The sequence below is a fragment of the Salmo salar genome, chromosome ssa27 (genome assembly GCF_905237065.1).
Source record: "Salmo salar chromosome ssa27, Ssal_v3.1, whole genome shotgun sequence".
Lineage (NCBI taxonomy): Eukaryota > Metazoa > Chordata > Actinopteri > Salmoniformes > Salmonidae > Salmo > Salmo salar.
Window position 1 is genome coordinate 24,843,489 of NC_059468.1, and position 22,796 is coordinate 24,866,284.

Genomic DNA, 22,796 nt, shown 5'->3' on the forward strand with positions numbered 1-22,796 from the left:
TAGAATTATGTTTAGGTTAAGGAAACTCGGATTTTGAATGGGAATAAATTATTTGGTCCTCACAAGGAGAGTAAAATAAATGTGTATGATGAAGAACAGGGTCAGACATATAGTGAAATATAGAACGATTTTATTCTCAGAGTAGCTCTAGCAGAGCATTATCTTCAGACAGAAAGGCCAAACCAACAACTGAAGTCCAACAACAATATGTACAGATTCATGACATTCCATAAAGCAACAGAATACAGAAACATGATTGTTATTGTTCCACCGTATGAATATAAAACAGATCTAGAACACTGACAGACTGATAGAACACTGGTTCTAGAACAAAGGTTCCAGTAGGGCAGACGTTATTCTGCATTCAGATGTCCAGTAGCACATGACCTACACCCAACACTCTTCTCTCCATCTGCACCACAGTGAACTTCATTGCCACCAAATGGAGTGTGACTGTCGTGCAATCATGAACTTAAAATGTTCCGCCAGTCAGCAGTGCACCTCTCCTCAAAGGGAGCGTGTTCTTTATGTCTGTATCCTCAATTTCCATTACGTTATAAAGCAGGTGATGATAAACCAGAGAACAGACAAACAGTCAAGTTCATGTTAACATAAAAAATATATATATATAAGTAAAAAAAAAAAAAAAATCAACCAATCACTCAAAGATCAACCAAACACAACATTACTGTACTGACACTTGAGTGTAAAGGGATTGGAGGAGAGGACAGTTTATAGGCCTAATCCCAAAACAACTCCTATAAACCTATTCCCATCTTGTATAAGCATACCAATATTCCCTAGCCCCTATACCCACTACTCCTAGGGGTGTGTTCGGTTTGGTGGTGGTGTGGGCGTCAGGCACGTATCGTGCAGGTTTGGGTTGGATTCTTCTTGTGCTTTAACACTGAGGAGATTCAATACGGCTCGAACAACAACTGTCTCTCCCTCCCTCTCGTAGGAAAATACCACATTTATAACCACTGTCTGCCGTACATAGAACACCACAGTTAAAGGTAGACGCAGCAATATGACATCAGCATCGACAACGGGGTGACTTCCCGCTTATGCATATCAATACTGTAAGCAGGTAGGCGCCTCACTGCTTTTGATATATTGTTGCATCTATATTTAAAAACCCAAGTCTCTCAGTCATAGGAAAATTCCAGTTTACATCATACAAACAGTTTATACATGATCATAAACTTCACAAACCCACCCCCGATCAATTTATTGATCAGAAACATAAATGACCCCAATCAGCTTGTTTGTTGATCAAACCAGGGAGAAAATAACCACAGAAAGATAAATATTGATTCTAGTAGGATGACATCATCAATCAATACTTTTCACATGTAAACACAAAAGACTTTAATGATTCTTTTTGGTTTCTATCATTTTTGTGGTCTGTCATTTATTCATTTTGTGGAATGCAGAATTATTCAGACTGGATGAATAAATATTTGCTATGGCAACGGGCGTGTGGAGGTCACATTGTGTTAGGGTTCATTCAACCCCTAGTCACTAGGGCCTAGTGCATGATGAGTAAGGAGAGGGGAAAGAGAGGGCATCTGGAAAAAAAGAGTTTCACTAGAGACTGTAGTTATTTCATTTTATTTTTGGGAGTATCACACCTTGTTCATTGCAGCAATCAGCAACCTTTATTCTAAAAACAGTCGCTAACGCTTGATTGCATTCACACTCACATGCAAGCTCTCACACACACACACGCAAGCTCACAAACACCGTACTTGCCCGGTGTTGGGGGCGTGGTCTGGAGGGATGTACAGAAAGCCAAACAGGACAAACAAGAGTCTTAAATACTCCATTTCCAAACCCTCTCAGAAAACAGTCTGCAGATCTGTCTGGTGGTTCTGTAGTTCCAGGGTGGAGGGATGGACACAGGCTCCCTGCTCTCACACCAGGCTCTCACTTTGGAGAGAGAGGAAGGGAAGGAGAGAAGCCGGTTTCTAGAGGGGGCAGGTGTCTTACTGAAGAAGAAGAGAAGGAGATGAAGAATGGTATGGATAGGAAAGAAAGGGGGATGGTGAGGAAAGGAGGGGGATAAGAGGGAATGGGTTCATGAATTTGTGTTCCAGTCCTCCTGGCAGGCTGGGAGTACAGGTCACAGGTACAGGGGCATGGGGTTAGAGGGTTGAGATGGGGTGAGAGCTCAAGAGTTAGAGGTCAGGGTTCACAGGTCGCTCCTAAAGTGCACGCTGATGCTGGGCGAGCGCTGGTTGTGGTTGGGGGTGGGGCTTAGATAGCCTAACTCCTCCTCCTGCAGGCTGCCACTGCATGTATAGCGGCCAGGCTCTGGGTTGCCACGGTTACCCCCGGTGTTGTTTCCCTCAAAGGAGCGGGAGAACACAGCGCTGGCCGTACGCGATAGGCTGCTCAGTGCGCTATGGCTCGGTCCCTTGGGCACCGATTGGCTGGATGTCAGCGTCAGACGTTTGATTGACAGATCCAGGTTCTCGCCCAGGGTCTGCCCCACTGGAGGACAAGCCTCCTTCTCCTTATGCGACCATCCGCCTAGATGCCACTTCCTGCTTCCTGTCTTGGCCCCTCCCACCCCAGGGGTAACGCTGTTGTTGATAGTGATGGTAGGTGGAGTCAGTGAGTCCGGGCCAGCCCCTCCTGTAGGCCACACCCCTTCGTCCACTTCAGAGATGTCCATCAACTCGTCCGGGGAACCCAAATCCACTGCGTCTAGAGAGATAGAAAGAGAGAGGGGTTAGTTATCGTTAAATGACAGACAGAATAGTAGAGCAGGACAGTGGGCTGGTGCTGACCCTGGTAGTGAGTAAAGACACCCATTTACATGGTTGCCATTCAGCTGTACTACAGTTAGTGGTGCTACGATCAGTTAACTTATCAAGTATCAACAGTTAGTAGTTATCTGAGAACAGCAACAGGCAGAGGTCTGGACAGCAGGAGTTGTAGAAAGCAACACACATGCCAACCAACCAAACAAACCACAAAACACACGACTAACAACTCACATCTGACTGCAATCTACTATCTTATACCAGCAGACAGACAGATAGGCAGGCAGGTCCTTCAGACACACTGAACTGATATACATACTGAAATTAAAACAAAATAAATACTGGGGAAGAGACTAATCACCAATCCAGAGCTGCCTATTCTCCTCAGCTGCTGCAACTAACCAATCAGGAGAAAGCAGTCTGTCTCCCCCGGCAACCCAGGGATGTGTTGGAGCTAGTCGTTTTAGAGACCAAAATACCTCCACCCCCCGCCACACACACACACACACACACACAGAGAGAGAGAGAAAAATGGATGGAGTGAGTGATGAGGAGGAAGGGATCTCTCAAACTGAGTAAATCGGAGGACATGTCAGGAGGCAACGCAGTGCGGCGAAAGTTAGTCAGCCAACCAATCAACCGTCATGCTTAGAGAAGACCACGCCTCCACACACTGTTACTTAGGTTACCCCGGGGATGGGGAGTGTCTTAGTACTGGGCCCTTCCTGCAGAGGAGGGCCCAGAACTCTCGTCCACCAATCGCCTCACAGACTTCTGCCTCCTGACCTCCTGACCCCTAGGACTGGGGTCGTGGGTGGGGCTGACCTCTGAGGCTGACCCCAGCGGCTCAGGATCGGACTGGGTTAAAGGTCGGGGGTCGCGGGGTCGTAGAGAGTCTCCGTTGGGCATCGTCACACTGATCTCTGGGATGGATGACCCTTGACCTCCAGGGGTCGCCGGGTCACCATCTACACTGACCTCCTGGGACTCTGGGGTCATGGAGATGGAGACAGATATAAAACACACACGAAGACAGATAAGAGACACACACAGACAGTAAAATAAATGTGATGGCAAAAAAAAAAATCCTAGACAAAATCATGATGATCACACAGTATACAGAATATAGTGACACTGCACATACAGACAGTGACAATGTACAGTTGAAGTCTGAAGTTTACATACACTTAGTCATTAAAACTCGTTTTTCAACCACTCCACAAATTTCTTGTTAACAAACTATAGTTTGGGCAAGTCGGTCAGGACTTTGAGCATGATACATTTTCCAATAATTGTTTACAGATAGATTATTTCACTGTATCACAATTCCAGTGGGTCAGAAGTTTACATACACTGAGTTGACTGTGCCTTTAAACAGCTTGGAAAATTCCAGAAAATTATGTCAGGCTTTAGATAAGCTAATTGACATCATTTGAGTCAATTGGAGGTGTATCTATGGATGTATTTCAAGGCCTACCTTCAAACTCAGTGCCTCTTTGCTTGACATCATGGGAAAATCAAAATAGATCAGCCAAGACCTCAGAAAAACAAAAATGTAAACCTCCACAAGTCTGGTTCATCCTTGGGAGCAATTTCCAAACACCTGAAGGTACCACGTTCATCTGTACAAACAATAGTATGCAAGTATAAACTCCATGGAACCACGCAGCCGTCATACCGCTCAGGAAGGAGACGCGTTCTGTCTCCTAGAGATGAACATACTTTGGTGCGAAAAGTGCAAATCAATCCCAGAACAACAGCAAAGGACCTTGTGAAGATGCTGGAGGAAACGGGTACAAAGTATCTATATCCACAGTAAAACGAGTCCTATATCGACATAACCTGAAAGGCCCCTCAGCAAGGAAGAAGCCATTGCTCCAAAACGGCCCAAAAAAGCCAGACTACGGTTTGCAACTGCACATGGGGACAAAGATTGTACTTTTTGGAGAAATGTCCTCTGGTCTGATGAAACAAAAATAGAACTGTTTGGCCATAATGACCATTGTTATGTTTGGAGGAAAAAGGGGAACGCTTGCAAGCTGAAGAACACCATCCCAACCTTGAAGCACGGGGGTGGTAGCATCATGTTGTGGTGGTGCTTTGCTGCAGGAGGGGGATGGTGCACTTCACAATATAGATGGCATCATGAGGTCGGAACATTTTGTGGATATATTGAAGCAATATCTCAAGACATCAGTCAGGAAGTTAAAACATGGTTACAAATGGGTCTTCCAAATGGACAACGTCCCCAAGCGACTTCCAAAGTTGTGGCAAAATGGCTTAAGGACACCAAAGTCAAGGTATTGGAGTGGCCATCACAAAGCCCTGACCTCAATCCTATAGAAAATGTGTGGGCAGAACTGAAAAAGCGTGTGCGAGCAAGGAGGCCTACAAACCTGACTCCGTTACACTAGTTCTGTCAGGAGGAATGGGCCAAAATTCACCCAACTTATTGTGGGAAGCTTGTGGAAGGCCACCCGAAACGTTTGACCCAAGATAAACAATTTAAAGGCAATGCTACCAAATACTAATTGAGTGTATGTAAACTTCTGACCCACTGGGAATGTGATGAAAGAAATAAAAGCTGAAATAAATCACTCTCTACTATTATTCTGACATTTCACATTCTTAAAATAAAGTGTTGATCTAACTGACCTAAGACAGGGAATTTTTACTAGGATTAAATGTCAGGAATTGTGAAAAACTGAGTTGAAATATATTTGGCTAAGGTGTATGTAAACTTGACTTCAACTGTACATGCATGTATAATAATGCATACAGTAAACTATTAAAACAGACGAGGCAGTGATCATGTATAGACAGTAAACATTAAACGTAATAACATGTCTAGGTAACATGTACAGACAGTGATAATGTCTAGGTAACATGTACAGACAGTGATAATGTATAGAGAAGACAGATGAGCAGAGCTGTAGTGAATGATAAGAAGCTAAATAAACGTCCTGATGTGGATAACCCATGGCATGCTGAACTCCGGTAGAGAGTAGTCAGTAGAGATGGGTGAGCGGAAGGGTCTGGAACTGAGAACCTCTTATTGCAGACAGACAGCCTAATGTCTATAATCACTAGACTAGCTACAGATAATAGGCCAGATACCCTACTGACTCTAAGTTAGCGTTTCTAAACCCACTCTCTGTCTGTCTGTGTGAGTGAGCCTTACCATGTCGTTTCCAGCGGTGTCCTCTGATAGAGAGTGACGTGACCGCATTCCGTGAAATCCTACAGGAGGGAATTCACATTCAATTATTAGTAGTTCAAAAGAGGTAAACAGGAAAATCAATATAAAATGCAGTCTATCAAAATCGTCACCATCCATCAAAAAACAATATTTATGTTTACAAATCAAGATCTTATGTTCACATTGAACTGTTATTGAGTGCAATGTGAAAATCCAAAAGACAATTTTCCACTAAAAAAAATAACAACGATCAATCTATGAACCTATAACTATAGCTCAAAATGGATACTGTATTTTATTTATTTTGCTCCTTTGCACCCCAGTATCTCTACTTGCATACTCATCTTCTGCACATCACTCTAGTGTTTAATTCCTATATTGTAATTATTTTGCCACTATGGCCTATTTATTGTCTTACCTCCCTTATCCTACTTCATTTGCGCACACTGTATATAGCCTTTTTCTATTACAGTCAATAATACATGTTTGTTTATTCCATGTGCAACTCTGTGTTGTTTGTGTTGAACTGCTTTGCTTTATCTTGGCCAGGTCGCAGTTGTAAATGAGAACTTGTTCTCAACTGACCTACCTGGTTAAATAAATAAAAATGTACCTAGAGGAAGTATACTGTATGTATGGATAGATGGATAGATAGATATATACAGTGCCTTCAGAAAGTATTCACATCCCTTGACGTATTCCACAGTTGTGTTAGTCGGAATTTAAAATGGATTAAATAGAAGGAAAAAAAAATGTCTCTCTGACCTACACACAATAACCCCATCATGTCAAAGTGGAATTATGCTTTTCAAAATTCTTACAAATGAATTAAAAATGAAAGCTGAAATGTTTTGAGTCAATAAGTCTCCAACCTCTTTGTTATGGCAAGCCAATAAGTTCAGGAGTAAAAATGTGTTTAACAAGTCACATAATAAGTTGCATGGACTGAGTGCACTAATAGTGCTTAACATGATTTGTTAATGACTACCTCATCTCTGTACCCACACATACAGATAATTGTAAGGTCCTGGAGTTGAGCAGTGCATTTCAAACACAGATTCAACCACAAAGACCAGGGTGGTTTTCCAATGTCTCACAAAGGCATCCTATTGGTAGATGGGTAAAAATTAAAAAAGCAAAAAGCAGACATTGAATATCCCTTTGAGCATGTTGAAGTTATTAATTACACTTTGGATATATAAATATACCAGTCACTACAAAAATACTGTACAGGCCGTCCTTCCTAACTCAGTTGCCGGAGAGGAAGGGAACCGCTCAGGGATTTCACCATGAGGCCAATGGTGACTTTAAAATAGTTAGAGAGTTTAATGGCTGTGATAGAAGAAAACTGAGAATGGCTCAACATTGTAGTTACTCCACAGTACTAACCTAATTCCCAGAGGGAAAAGGAAGCATGTACTGACTAAAAATATTCCAAAACATGCATCCTGTTTACAACGAGGCACTAAAGTAATACTGCAAAAAATGTGACAAAGCAATTAACTTTTTGTCCTGAAAACAAAGTGTTATGTTTGGGGCAAATCCAAGACAACACATTATTGAGTACCACTTTCCATATTTTTAAGAATAGTGGTGGCTGCATCATGTTATTGGTTTGCTTGTAATCATTAAGGACTAGGGAGTTTTTCAGCATAAAAAAAAGAAACAGAATGGGGCTAAGGACAGGCAGAATCCTAGAGGAAAACCTGGTTCAGTCTGCTTTCCACCAGGCACAGAGATTAATTCACCTTTCAGCAGGACAATAACCTACAACACAAGGCCAAATCTACACTGGAGTTGCTTACCAAGAAGACAGTAAATGTTCCTGAGTGGCTGATTTACAGTTTTGACTTAAATCTACTTTAAAAATCTATGGCAAGACCTGAAAATGACTGTCTAGCAATGATCAACAACCAATTTGACAGAGCTTGAAGAATTTTGAAAAGAATAATGGACAAATGTTGCACAATCCAGGTGTGGAAAGCTCTTAAAGACTTACCCAGAAAGACTCATAGCTGTAATCGCTGCCAAAGGTGTTTCTACAAATGATTGACTCAGAGGTGTGAATACTTACGTACACTGAACAAAAATATAAAAACACAACAAGTGTTGGTCCCATGTCTTATGAGCTGAAATAAAAATAACATTTGTTTACATCCCTGTTAGTGAGCATTTCCTTTGCCAAGATAATTAATCCACTTGACTGGTGTGGCATGTCAAGAAGTTGCTTAAACAGCATGATCATTACACAGGTGTACCTTGTGCTGGGGACAATAAAAGTCCTCTATAAAATGTACAGTTTTGTCAAACAACACAATGCCACAGATGTCTCTAGTTTTGAGGGAGAGTGCAATTGGAATGCTGACTGCAGGAATGTCCACCAGAGCTGTTGCCTGAGAATGTAATGTTTTGTAGTACATCCAACTAGCCTCACAACCACAGACTACGTGTATGGCGTCGTGTGGGTGAGTGGTTTGCTGATGTCAACATTGTGAACAAAGTGCCCCATGGTGGCGGTGGAGTTACGGTATGGGACAGCATAAGCTATGGACAACAAACACAATTGCATTTTATTGATGGCAATTTTAATGCACAGAGATACCGTGACAAGATCCTGAGGCCCATTTATTTTTTATGTATCTGTGACCAACAGATGCATATCTGTATTCCCAGTCATGTGTAATGCATGGAGTCCAGCCTAATTTATTTATTTCAACTTACCGATTTCCTTATATGAACTGTAACTCAGTAAAATATTGTAATCTCTTGCATGTTGCGTTTATATTTTTGTTCAGTATAAACTAGATATCTGTATTTCACTTTCACCCCCAAAAAATAAAACTTTTTCATTATGTGATATTGTGTGTAGATGCGTGAGAAAAATAAACAATTTAATCCATTTTGAAGGCAGGCTGTAACACAACAAATGTGGAACAAGTCAAGGGGTATGAATACTTTCTGAAGGCACTGTACATACCTGGAGGAAGTATACTGTGTAGATAGAGAGTACATACGTACCTAGAGGAAGTAGGAGTGATCTCCACCTGAATGCTGCGAGCGCCTTCTTTACTAGCGCCAGACTTTAGCGCTGCACACTGTTGGGACGACTTGATGGCATTACCCACCTAAATAACACACAATGTTAAGTACTGACAACAACCACAGGACGCTCTGTGTGTGTGTGTGTGTGTGTGTCTACAGTACTGTTGAAGAACCGCTGCCTGCGGTTTGATGAAGCAGCCTTCAGGATTACAGATTACCATCTCAATGTTTTAACACTGTGGGATTACAGGCACCACACGCACACCCTCTGGCGACATGACATGGGAGAGGTCGGTGTCCTGGCACACACCTGTGTGCGTTTGTGTATGTGATGTCACCCACCAGTAGAGCTTCAGGGTACAGTTCTAGCTGAGCTCGGTACAGAACATCATCCAGCGCCTTGGAACCCAGGTCCATCTCCCCATTACACCTGGAACACACAAACTAATCAACCCTCTCGTTCAAAGTTTTTTTTTTTCAACCTTTATTTAACCAGGTAGGCCAGTTGAGAACAAGTTCTCATTTACAACTGCAACCTGGCCAAGATAAAGCAAAGCAGTGTGACACAAACAACACAGAGCTACACATGGAATAAACAAGCGTACAGTCAATAACACAATACAAAAAGTCTATATACATACAGTGTGTGCAAATGGCGTGAGGTGGTAAGGCAATAAATAGACCATAGTGTCAAAGTAATTACAATTTAGCAGATTAACACTGGAGTGATAGATGTGCAGATGATGTGCAAGTAGAAATACTGGTGTGCAAAAGAGCAAAAATGTAAAAAAAAAAACAATATGGGGATGAGGTAGGTAGATTGGGTGGGCTATTTACAGATGGGCTTTGTGCAGCTGCAGTGATCGGTAAGCTGCTCTTACAGCCGATGCTTAAAGTTAGTGAGGGAAATATAAGTCTCCAACTTCAGTGATTTTTGCAATTCGTTCCAGTCATTGGCAGCAGAGAACTGGAAGGAAAGGCGGCCAAAGCAGGTGTTGGCTTCGGGGATGACCAGTGAAATATACTTGCTGGAGCGCCTGCTACGGGGTGGGTGTTGTTATGGTGACCAGTGAGCTGAGATAAGGCGGGGCTTTACCTAGCAAAGAGTTATAGATGACCTGGAGCCAGTGGGTCTGGTGACAAATATGTAGCGAGGGCCAGCCAACGAGAGCGTACAAGTCGCAGTGGTGGGTAGTGTATGGGGCTTTGGTGACAAAAAGGATGGCACTGTGATAGCAAATTGGATGCAGTCTGAGTAGAGTGTTGGAGGCTATTTTGTAAATGACATCGCCGAAGTCGAGGATTGGTAGGATAGTCAGTTTTACGAGGGTATGTTTTAGAGGTCGACCGATTAATCGGAATGGGCGATTAATTAGGGCCGATTTCAAGTTTTCATAACAATTGGAAATCGTTATTTTTTTTAACCTTTATTTAATAACTGGGCAAGTCAGTTAAGAACACATTCTTATTTTCAATGACGGTCTAGGAACAGTGGGTAATTGCCTTGTTCAGGGGCAGAACGACAGATTTTTACCTTGTCAGCTCGGGGATTCAATCTTGCAACCTTACGGTTACATTTACATTACATTTTAGTCATTTAGCAGACGCTCTTATCCAGAGCGACTTACAGTAGTGAATGCATACATTTCATACATAATTTTTTTTTTTTCTGTGCTGGCCCCCCGTGGGAATCAAACCCACAACCCTGGTGTTGCAAACACCATGCTCTACCAACTGAGCTACAGGGAAGGCTAACTAGTCCAACGGCTCTAACCACCTGCTTTACATTGCACTCCACGAGGAGCCTGCCTGTTACGCAAATGCAGTAAGAAGCCAAGGTAAGTTGCTAGCTAGCATTAAACTTATCTTATAAAAAACAATCAATCATAATCACTAGTTAACTACACATGGTTGATGATATTACTAGTTTATCTAGCCTGTCCTGCGTTGCATATAATCGCTTAGGTACACGTTGCTCCAACCATAAACATCAATGCCTTTCTTAAAATCAATACACAAATGTATATTTTTAAACCTGCATATTTAGTTAATATTGCCTGCTAACATGAATTTATTTTAACTAGGGAAAATGTGTCACTTCTCTTGCAAACAGTCAGGGTATATGCAGCAGTTTGGACCGCCTGGCTCGTTGCGAACTAATTTGCCAGAATTTTACGTAATTATGACATAACATTGAAGGTTGTGCAATATTTTGACTTAGGGATGCCACCCGTTAGATAAAATACGGAACGGTTCCCTATTTCACCGACAGAAAAAACTTTTTGTTTTCGAGATGATAGTTTCCGGATTCGACCATATTAATGACCTAAGGATCGTATTTCTGTGTGTTAAAATTAATAATAATTAATTATTATTATTATTATTATTATTATTATTATTATTATTATAATAATAATAATAATATAGAGCAGTCTGACTGAGTGATGGTTGGCACCAGCAGGCTCGTAAGCAGTGATTGAAACAGCACTTTCGTGTGTTTGCCAGCAGCCCTTCGCAATGCATTGCGCTGTTTATGACTTCAAGCCTGTCAACTCCCAAGATTAGGCTGGTGTAACCGATGTGAAATGGCTAGCTAGTTAGCGGGTGTGCGCTAATAGCGTTTCAAACGTCACTCGCTCTGAGACTTGGAGTAGTTGTTCCCCTTGCTCTACATGGGTAACGCTGCTTCGAGGGTGGCTGTTGTCGATGTGTTCCTGGTTTGAGCCCAGGTAGGAGCGAGGAGAGGGACGGAAGCTATACTGTTACACTGGCAATACTAAAGTGCCTAGAAGAACATCCAATAGTCAAAGGTATATGAAATACAAATCGTATAGAGAGAAGTAGTCCTATAATTCCTATAATAAATACAACCTAAAACTTCTTACCTGGGAATATTGAAGACTCATGTTAAAAGGAACCACCAGCTTTCATATGTTCTCATGTTCTGAGCAAGGCACTTAAACGTTAGCTTTCTTACATGGCACATAATGCACTTTTACTTTCTTCTCCAACACTTTGTTTTTGCATTATTTAAACCAAATTGAACATGTTTCATTATTTATTTGAGGCTAAATTGATTTTATTGATGTATTATACTAAGTTAAAATAAGTGTTCATTCAGTATTGTTGTAATTGTCATTATTACAAATAAAATAATAAAGACAATTATTTTAAAAAATCCTAAAAATATATATTTTTAAAGGCCGATTAATCGGTATCGGGTTTTTTTGGGCCTCCAATAATCGGTATCGGCGTTGAAAAATCATAATCGGTCGACCTCTAGTATGTTTGGCAGCGTGAGTGAAGCAGGCTGGTTTCATGGTTAGAGGTTAGGGATAGTGTGTGTGTGTGTGTGTGTGTGTGTGTGTGTGTGTGTGTGTGTGTTCTCACAGTGCGTAATGTATCCCAGTGATGAGTTGGACCAGGAACTCAGAGGTGACGGTCAGACGAGAGCTGATGCCTTTATACCTCCTTAGCTGTTGCCGCGGGTAACCACAGATACACACCCTGTAGACCAATCACACAACAGAGAACACCATAATTCAACCAATCACAGTACAGAGAATACAGCCACCAACCAGAACACAAATGGCATGCTTTGAGAATTTCTTCATAAAAGACCAGTAGGATTTGAAAAATCCATGCCATTCGTCCCACTGTAGCTCAGTTGGTAGAGCATGGCGCTTGCAACGCCAGGGTTGTGGGTTCGATTCCCACGGGGGGCCAGTATTTAAAAATGTATGCACTCTACTGTAAGTCGCTCTGGATAAGACTAAATGACTAAAATGTAATGTAAATGTAAAGCCATCCATAATATACTGTTGTGTTTCTTCAAGCAGCCAGATTCCTCTAGATCAGTGGTTCCCAAACTTTTTATAGTCCCATACCCCTTCAAACATTCAACCTCCAGCTGCACTGTGAGAAAAACACACACACACTCCCTCTAGCACCAGGGTCAGCGCGCTCTCAAAGGTTTTTTTTGCCATCATTGTAAGCCTGCCACACACAACACTACATTTATTACACATAAGAATGAGTGTGAGTTTGTCACAACCCGGCTCGTGGGAAGTGACAAAGAGCTCTTATAGGACCAGGGCACAAATAATAATAATACAATAACCAATAATTTTGCTCTTTATTTAACTTACAGATAAAACCTTATTTGTTCATCAAAAATTGTGAATAAATCACCACAGGTTAATGAGAAAGGTGTGCTTGAAAGGATTCACATAACTCTGCAATGTTGGGTTGTATTGGAGAGAGTCTCAGTCTTAAATCATTTTCCACACACAGTCTGTGCCTGCATTTAGTTTTCATGCTAGTGAGGGCCGAGAATCCACTCTCACATAGGTACGTGGTTGCAAATTGCATCAGTGTCTTAACAGCACATTAGTTAGCCAGCACATTGAATATAGTTGTGGAGAGTAGCTGTAATCCTAGATTCAGATCATTCAGGTGAGAAAAAACATCCCCCAGATAGGCCAGTCGTGTGAGAAACTCGTCATCATGCAAGCGGTCAGACAAGTGAAAATGATGGTCAGTAAAGAAAACTTTAAGCGCGTCTCTCAATTTAAAAAAACGTGTCAATACTTTGCCCCTTGATAACCAGCGCACTTCTGTATGTTGTAAAAGCATTACATGGTCACTGCCCATATCATTGCATAGTGCAGAAAATACACAACAGTTCAGGGGCCTTGCTTTAACAAAGTTAACCATTTTCACTGTAGTGTCCAAAACTTCTTTCAAGCTGTCAGGCATTCCCTTGGCAGCAAGAGCCTCTCAGTGGATGCTGCAGCGTACCCAAGTGGCATCAGGAGCAACTGCTTGCACGCGCGTTACCACTCCTCTATATCTCCCTGTCATGGCGTTTGCGCCATCAGTACAGATACCAACATAAGTAGCAGATACGTTTGGCTACATACGGGCTGTTAATGAAAATCCCACAAGAGAGTAACGGTTAATGTGATTGGATGTTCATTATTAGGCTACCTGTATTTGACATTGTGTTGTTATTTTTGCTGAACACTAGATAGTTTCATTTTGTCAGTGAAACGAGGCTACTCGGGTGACAAAATTTTAAAAAAAAACTCAACCAAACGTGAATCACATTTTTATTTGGCGCACCCCCGATGGCATTGAACGTAACCCAGTTTTGGAATACCTGCTCTAAGGCAAAGAGTAGAACAGCAGTGAGCTGATCACCTGTCTGTCTCTCTTTAGCTCAGTGTTCATCACACTAATGATCAACCACTGCCAGCAGATTAACAACTCCTCAGACAGAGACCTCGTGTGTGTGTGTGTGTGTGTGTGTCCTAGGCTCTGAGGGAAAGTGGTAGTATCTTGGCCCAGTTCTCCGCTAAAGTCTTTAAGAGGATCAAATAAGCGGATGCTGGCAGGGGAGCCTGTGTGTGTGTGTGTGTGTTACCTGGAGCTGAGCTGGCAGAGGGACTGCAGAGATGAGGAGGTCATGTAGCTGAGAGCTGCATTGTAACACAGCAGCAGGAAGGTCAGCACCTCGAACCTACACACACACACACACACACACACACAGGAACGGTAACATAAACCAAGATCTTAAACACTTCAGCCAAATTGCCATTAAACAAATATATCACACTGCAGCCCAGCTCCAATTCAACCATAACTCTGTCTGACCTGTTCTGAGCCGTGAAGGTTTCTCTCTGTAGGTGAGGCCCGCTGTACACCACTCTACGCAGCCCGTGATTAGCTAGAGCCCCTTCCGTCAACGCCAGGGAGCCAATGGTGGAGGGCTGGGGGAAGGGTTTATTCATATTACTAACTTGATCTATAAAAAGTTATTTAAAGATGGTAATGGATTATAAACTCTTTCATCTAGGGAGGATTTAAGTTAGCCAACTCCATCCATATACCATGTTCATCAAGAAAGACTAACTTAAAAGGTGTACTTACCTCATGGTAGACTGAGGGTTTGGAGAGGGAGGGGACAGTGAAAGAAAGGACTTTACTCTGTCCATCCTTATCTACAATCTCCTACAGAGAGAAAGACAGAGAGAGAATATCAGTGTGTGGGCGAGGGAAATAAAAGCTATTTTAAAGAGTACACCTTAAAGTGTCTGTCTGTCAGTCAATGTCAGGATGAGTAATAGCTGGGACAGGATGCTGAATGACAGCTGACCTACTCTGCTATTCTGAGACAGACAGAGAGCGACAGAGAGAGAGAAAAATCCCTAATTGCTAAGCCCCCCACACCCTCCTGAAAGTGTGTGTGTTAGACTGTGTGTGTGTGTGTGTGTGTGTGTGTGTGTGTGTGTGTGTGTGTGTATGTCTCACCAGATTATATATCCCCAGTAGCAGTGCCTCTATACAGCCGGAGGTATGTGGGTCCCTGGCTGCAGACGGAGCCAGGAGGAGGGACCAGAGCAGCTCAGGGAGGAACTGGAGAACAAACCGCTGCAGCCGTGGCTCTCCACTACGATAGAACTCAAACAACTGGTGACACACTGGCTCCAACAACTAGAAGAGAGACAGAGGAGAGGGTTTGAGGGAGATTTCACTTTTTGAAGTTTTAGCTTAGTTCTGTTAAATACCTAGATTGTTAGTGTTTCATTAGCTGGATATGTAGCAAAGTCCAGAAGCTCCGGGCGAGCATTTTTGCAGAATGTAGCAATGCTAGTGGAAACGGATTGTACCAGTGCATGCATTAACGTTGTGTGTGTGTGTGTGTAGTACGTACATCACTGTAGTTCTCCCTGATGACTTTGTAGAGTGCTGGGACCAGGGAGCCTTTCTCCTTCAGAGACGCTGCGTAGCTGGACACTGCACTGTCAGGGAGGGTCTATAAACAATCATACAGATCAACACTCTGTACCCGGAGCAACCTTGAAATAACAGGTAACTATGTGTGTACTAAGCCCACACATCTACGCTTGTGTGTGTGCTGACAGACAGAGATACAGTGAATACTGATGAGGTGACAGTGACACTGGCTCTCCCCTAACACACATACACAAACACACCAGGGTTTCTGTAGGAAAATGTGGCGTCAGACAGCAGAATTTAATTAATTTTCTTGACCCATATTCATTGGGTGCATAACCCACTAGGGCGTCCACCCACGGTGTTCAGAATGACAGAAATCACACTTAGATTATGGTAATGCATCTTAACAGAACATGCAACGGCGTGCTTCCTTCTTACCGAATTCTGAGGCATACTTTGAAGATGTACTTTTCCTCAGCCAACAAGACGAGTAACGAACAGCAAAATCACAAGCCTATCCCCCATAGTATAAAAGTTGACCTATTCTATTGGTCAGCTTGTCGTTCTGTGCGAGAAAGAAATAGCCTATTCCAAACAGATTCTAGGACAGTTGTGGGACGATAGATCCCAAAATTCACACAACTAGTAGGCCTACACCAAAACATCTTTAAAAAGAGGCTGAAGCAACAGATCAGAACATTTAGCATAAAAATGTTGATAAATTATTATTTCTTCACAGTATAAGCTCATCAATGCACACAAGGCAGAATGCTAAGCGTGAATGTTTGTTGCATAATGCAATTAGCGGGAAAACAGTTGTCAAAAGCACACCACACGTCAGCAGTTTCATATGACAGATGGAAATATCATTTAGAAATGTCAAAAAATGGGAGATCTAAAGATGCAACTAGCATTGGTTGCTAATATGACAAGGATGGAAGTTTGGCCACTGGACAATGAAAGAAAGTTGATTTGAAAACCAATAGCTACTGGTTTCAATGGCATATGGAAGTTTTTATAAAATACTTTTGGCTAGGCTACTTTGAAGCAAGGTAAGACATGCCTCATAATATTACGTAAAATGTTCAGGTTTCAAACCATTAAGAATGTGTTTTCAAAATGCATACTGCCTCCAGCTCATTGTAAAGCGGTGTGCGATGGACTAAAGCATGCCTATCATTGTCTATGTACTTGAATGGCGAATGGGAAGCAAGCTTCAATTACCAGTTGAGAAATAAAAAAAGTATATATTTTTAATCGTAGACATCAAAACTGTTTTAAAGACGCGATGGCATTTGCTATTGTTGTGTAATGATTGGGCTTATAAAAGCATGCTTTACCCCATTAGCAACGAACGAGCTGTGTGATGAGCTGTAGCAGCAGCTCTCGCGCTGTATGACAGATTTTCCTCTCATATACAGGCTCTGTATCCGTTTGCTGTTCGTGTGATAATTAAGACACGTAATGACCAACGAAAATACACACGCACCAATTTAATTCCACAAAATTATGCAAATTAACCTAGAGACCGATAGATTGGTCAAATGCATTTCCAGCGACTGGTATTTCCATCATTGAATAGGCTAAAAGTAATTATTTTTCTATGGTATTTTTAGCCGGTGACAATTTTATTTATGGGTTTGGGGGGGGGAAGCTTAAACCTGACTGACAGACACACACCTTAAACTCTGACAGCCACTCCTCCACCACTCCTTGGTCCATAGCCAACATCTTCCCTCATCTGCTGCTGTGGACACACCTCTACCTGGGAAGCAAAGAGACACTGCTGTAAATACACTCACAAACTAAGACAGACACACAATACAGAATCCATCTCTCTTTCCCCTCACTCTCCCGCAGTTACAGCGTCACACAATCTCTGCTGTTTCTCACCTCTCTCACTATCAACAGCACTCTCCCTCGCTCTCTCCTTATGTTACTTCAGGCTCTCCCGCAGTTACATAAGAGTGTGTGTGAGAAAGGGAGGAAAACAGTGCTAAGCCCCCACTCCCCCATCCGTTTCTCCATCCCTCCCCCTCATGGACTTGATATGTTTGTTCAAGACAATGAAGTCTTGAACACAGCACGACATCTGTGTGGTGTGTGTGTGATGTCACAAACACAACACATTGGTCTGGTTCCACGAGACTACACACACACAAAGTCACACAGCTCCTCGCATGGTATAAACAGAGCTAGATGAATCATGAAAATATCATCCATCTACAGTGTGTTTCCATGAGCTCAGATCTGGCCTACTAGACTAGAAGACATAATGACCAAACGTTGAACATGGTACCGGGGGATCACCGAGCTAAAGCAGCATGTAAAGTGTTGCTCCCATGTTTCATGAGCTGAAATAAATTAGCACAGAAATGTTCCATACACACAAAAAGCTTATTTCTCTCAAATGTTGTGCACAAATTTGTTTACATCCCTGTTAGTGAGCATTTCCCGTTTGCCAAGATAAATCCATCCACTTGACAGGTGTAGCATATCAAGAAGCTGATTAAACAGCATGATCATTACAATGTGCAGTTTTGTCACAACACAGATGTCTCAAGTTAAAGGAGCGTGCAATTGGCATATTGACTGGAGGAATGTCCACCAGAGCTGTTGTCAAATAATTTCATGTTAATCTCTCTACCATAAGCCGCCTCCAATGTCACTTTAGCAGTATGTCCAACCGACCTCACAACCACAGACCATGTGAATGGCGTCGTGTGGGGGAGCCGTTTGCTGATGTAAACGTTGTAAACAAACAGAGTGCCCCATGGTGGTCGTGGGGTTATGGTTATGGAGAGGACAATGAACACAATTGCATTTTACCAATGGAAATTTGAATGCACAAAAATACTGTAACGAAATCCTGAGGCCCATTGTGAGGCCCATTTTCTATGACAACAGATGCATATCTGTATTCCCAGTCATGTGAAATCCATAGATTAGGGCTTAATACATTTATTTAAATTGACCGATTTCCTCATTATGAACTGTAACTCAGTACAAATCTTTAAAATTGTTGCATTTTGCGTTTATATTTTTGTTAGTATAGGTGGAGACACAGTGGAGTGTTGCGAGGCGGCTGGTCAATATTGCCCAACACCAAACAGGAACGTGGGCGTGTGTGTGTGTGTGTGTGTGTGGGCGTGTGTGTGTGTATTCTAATATTCACCTCCATGTTTCACAAAACCTGTTTCAGAGAGCCTGCCAACCGGTTATAACTGCAATCACAAAGACTCCATTCACGGTCTCACACACACTGACCTCTAGGTTCCTACCACAGAGCTTAAAACAGGCAGCCTCTCCTCATAATCCTCTCTATTTAAACAACACATTCCTCTGCTAGTTTACACTTCTAATCCTCTGTGTGTGTGTGTGTGTGTGTGTGTGTGTGTGTGTGTGTGTGTGTGTGTGTGTGTGTGTGTGTGTGTGGTTCGAGTGGTACAGTAAGCCCAAACAAGAGTAGCAGCCAAACAACCTTTAACATCAATAGGCCAGCCACACACACTCCAGGTGGATGCTAGCTCCACAGTAGTAGTTTCTTCTCCATCTATCAATCACAGTACCAATACCATCAAACACAGCCTAATCAGAAACAAGCTAACAGACAGCACAGCCAATCACATACTCTTACACTGGCTAACAAGCTCATTTGAATCAACGTTATTACACAACACACTACTTACTGCGGTGTCAGCAAGAGATCTTTTATCCAAGACTGTATACCAACGCACACAGAACAGACACCCACCCACCCCTCCTAGACAACTCAGTCACTATGACATCTCTTTCCAATACATAGACCTACTCACACTATGATGCGTCCCAATTCTCTGTCCTTTCAAAGAATGCACTCCTCCCCACGCACTTAAAAACAATGGGTTGGTGTAAGCAAGGGCTAGACGTGTTCAAAGCAAGTTTCCACCATATTTCTTATACCAGTCTTATTCCTTATGAATCAAGGAAGTGAACAAGTAAAAAATGGATAGGGGAAGCCAAGGGCTGCTCTGGCATGTTATCAGACCGGAGCAAAAGCCAGGAAGTGAATGGACCAATCAGAACACCCTGTTTTGGAGAGCTTGGAAGAAAGAAGGAAGAGCTGCCCGAGCCGCTTTTTCCTGTGTTACAGGGGAAAACACACACGGCAGTCATATAATTGTGCCATGCCCTAGAGGAAACATTGGCGAGAAAGAGCGCGAGAAAGAAAGAGCGCTGTAGCCCAAATGAGGTGAAGGAATGTCCTGAAATTAGTCTACATTATCCTCATACTCACTCACACGAATACACACACAATCCTAGCAGATCTGCCTCTTCTTTGGAAATAATGCCCCTGCTTTGCTAACCTCTTACTTCCTCTCCTCATCGCTCAATCACCCGATTCTGCAGAATCCGCCCCCCCCCCTTCCCTGCAGTAGTTTCTCTGCCAGCAGCAGTAGTGTGCCTAATTCTTATTAGTAGCTGTGTGTGTGTGGTCTGATAGCTGTGGGTTCTGAGAGAGAAAGCAGACAGGCTGGAATCCTCTTATAGCAGCCTACACTCCTGTTCTCTCTCCCTCTCGCTCTCTTCATCCCCCTCTGTCTCAGGTAACTATAGGCTCGGCCCTGATCATAGTTACAGAGAGCTCTCTCCTCATACTGCTGTTTGGCAAACTGTCCTATCATTCTGTATAGCAGACGGACTGTGTGCGTGCGTGTGTACCATCCTACAGAGGTTCCACTGCATTAGAGCATTGTTTCTCGCCAGTCTCTAGGGCTTTACTGAGGAAAGCTGTGTCACATGTCAGCTATTGCAAAAATCTGAACAATGCATTACTCAACCTGCCCGACAGTCAGGGGAGCGAGCGCGCACACACACAAATCCTGTGTTTCATTATCAATGTTGCTGTTACACACACACACACACGTGTGTGTGTGTGTGTGTGTGTAACAGCAACATTGATAATGAAACACAGGATTTTAATCAAACATTCTTGACAGAGCGAACAACTGACTAAAGACTCAGCATAGGGAACACACCCACACCTATGTCTATGTGGTGTCCACCACTGATCGATCCTACAGGACTATTGATCAGCGTACTGCCACAATATCCACCGGCAGAAACCCTAAGTAGTAGATAGACCATCACTATAAACATCATCCTTGTCATCATCATTTAGCTACATCATGTGGAGACTAAACCACTGACTGACTGAAAACGGTACTACTTGAAATTAGACTAGGGGTACTTGCTAGCTAACCAGAAGACGAGCTGAGGGACAACCTTTTGACAGCCTTCTGGCTAAGGAAGCTAGCTACCTGTCCTGGGCTTGTCAGGCCAATGACAGTTAAACCTGCTAGCTAGCTTGCTGGCCAACGTAGTGACGGAACTACGTTAGCTGCTAATTGTGAGAGTTTCACTTCACGCCTGTCAGTTGGCTAGCTAGATGCTAGCTGGCAAGATCCTTCACCTTTCACACAACTTCGCAAGTCTGGTCTACAGCTATACACAAGCTCGCTACATACAAACTGTAGTTATTTAACTATTATCGCAAACTACTTTGTGTGAGGTCGCTTGCAGCAGATCTAGCTAATTTATATGCTTCTGAGCTCGACATAATCTCTAACCGAATCTGCCAGGTTTCAAACTGAAGATGTGCATGCAGAAAGCGCTCTCCAAGAAGACGAACTAGCTGGCTGGAAAGTTGTTTGTTTACTTACTATCATGCTACCTCGAGATTTCCTTTGTCTCCAAGTCCTCTATTGTTCCGTCCGAGGAAATAGGTAGATATCAATTAGTCCATAAAGACACTAGCAAGCTAAATCATTAATCAACATCAAAACCTCCATTTTCATTTACTCCCACCACTCGCCAACACTAAAGTGAACTCGAGAAGGACTAATTCAGAAGGGCAGGCCTGTAAGCCAATGGTTAAGCAGTATAAAAAGTAAGAACCGCGCCTCCAGAAATAGCGACCAATTAAATTTGGTGTAGGGGCGGGGCATAATCATTTTCACAAATAGGGTAGATTGTCGCTGTCATCGCTGTTTGACAGTCCGGTCATAGTTATATGATTTATGACCTTTGTGTTTTAGCTATCATAGCTTATAGTTGTAACTTTTAAATGAAACTTTGATATGTGATTTTAAAAGGGAAAGTATACTATGTTCCATATCAAATAAAATAAATATGTATTTGTCACATGCGCCGAATACAACAGGTGTAGACTTTACAGTGAAATGCTTCCTTACAACCCGTTAACCAACAATGCAGTTTTAAGAAAAATACAAAAAAAAGTAAGAGATAAGAAAAACAAACAATTAAGGAGCAGCAGGAAATAACAATAGCGGGGCTATATACAGTAGGTACCGGTTCAGAGTCAATGTGTCAATTTGCGGGGAACCGGTGTCGAGGTAATTGAGGATAATACCAGAGAGTAGCAGCTTTGTTGTCAACTCTTTAAATGGTATGTATTTATAATATGCTGGATTATAAATTGTATGTACATGGTTACTGCAGGGTCCATTATATAAAAATGTTATGGTAGGTCTGTAATAATAATTATAAACTGGGTGGTTCGAGCCCTGAATGCTGATTGGCTGACAGCCGTGCTATAGCAGACCATATACAAAACATTTATTTTTACTGCTCTAATTACATCGTGGATTTGTGATATATGGGATACCACGGCTAAGGGCTGTGTCCAGGCACTCCATGTTGCGTCGTCGGCGGGTAGCCTAGTGGTTAAGAGCGTTGTGTCAGGGTCACTGGTTTGAATCCCCAAGCCAACTAGGTGAAACATCTGCTGATGTGCCCTTGGCCAAGGTATTTAACCCTAATTGCTCATGTAAATCATTCTGGATAACAGCGTCTGCTAAATGACTAAAATGAAAGAGCAGCCCTTAGCTGTGGTATGGGCCTTATTGCTTAATTATATAAGGTTGACATAATAATTAACCAGGGAAAGGCCTGTCTGCCAGTCTCAGTATGAGGTGCATAGCTAATGGCCATGCAAAGGTTATGGATGCAGAGAAACAGTAGGCCTTCAGATAATTGCAGTA

The 22,796-nt window shown here is 42.5% G+C and overlaps 1 protein-coding gene across 8 annotated transcripts; it reads right to left on the reverse strand.

The window, feature by feature from the left end:
• Positions 1-113: 113 nt before the first annotated feature.
• LOC106588800 (hyccin) lies at positions 114-21,642 on the reverse strand. 8 transcript variants are annotated; one of them, XM_014178237.2, is made up of 13 exons: positions 21,456-21,642; positions 17,434-17,518; positions 15,728-15,829; positions 15,325-15,507; positions 14,944-15,024; positions 14,668-14,783; positions 14,438-14,533; positions 12,403-12,519; positions 9,355-9,442; positions 8,989-9,095; positions 5,953-6,011; positions 3,461-3,760; positions 2,432-2,712 (listed from the first exon to the last, which is right to left on the reverse strand). In XM_014178237.2, the coding sequence occupies exons 2-12, from the start codon at positions 17,482-17,484 to the stop codon at positions 3,480-3,482; spliced, it is 1,281 nt and encodes a 426-aa protein (XP_014033712.1). In that variant the 5' UTR covers positions 17,485-17,518; positions 21,456-21,642; the 3' UTR covers positions 2,432-2,712; positions 3,461-3,479. The 8 variants fall into 8 exon arrangements, 7 of the variants coding, with proteins under 7 accessions (XP_014033709.1, XP_045565683.1, XP_014033710.1 ...); XM_014178238.2 differs by having other exon boundaries at positions 3,446-3,760; XR_006762451.1 differs by having other exon boundaries at positions 2,492-2,712; positions 3,133-3,760.
• Positions 21,643-22,796: the final 1,154 nt, after the last annotated feature.

Coding starts and splice junctions, on each gene's coding strand:
- LOC106588800 (XM_014178234.2), bottom strand. CDS start 17,484: ATGTTGGCTATGGACCAAGGAGTGGTGGAGGAGTGGCTGTCAGAGTTT. Junction 15,508..15,727: donor TCAGGGAGAACTACAGTGAT/GTACGTACTACA, acceptor TCTCTCTTCTAG/TTGTTGGAGCCAGTGTGTCA. Junction 9,443..12,402: donor ACTGGGATACATTACGCACT/GTGAGAACACAC, acceptor TGTGTGTTCCAG/GTGTAATGGGGAGATGGACC.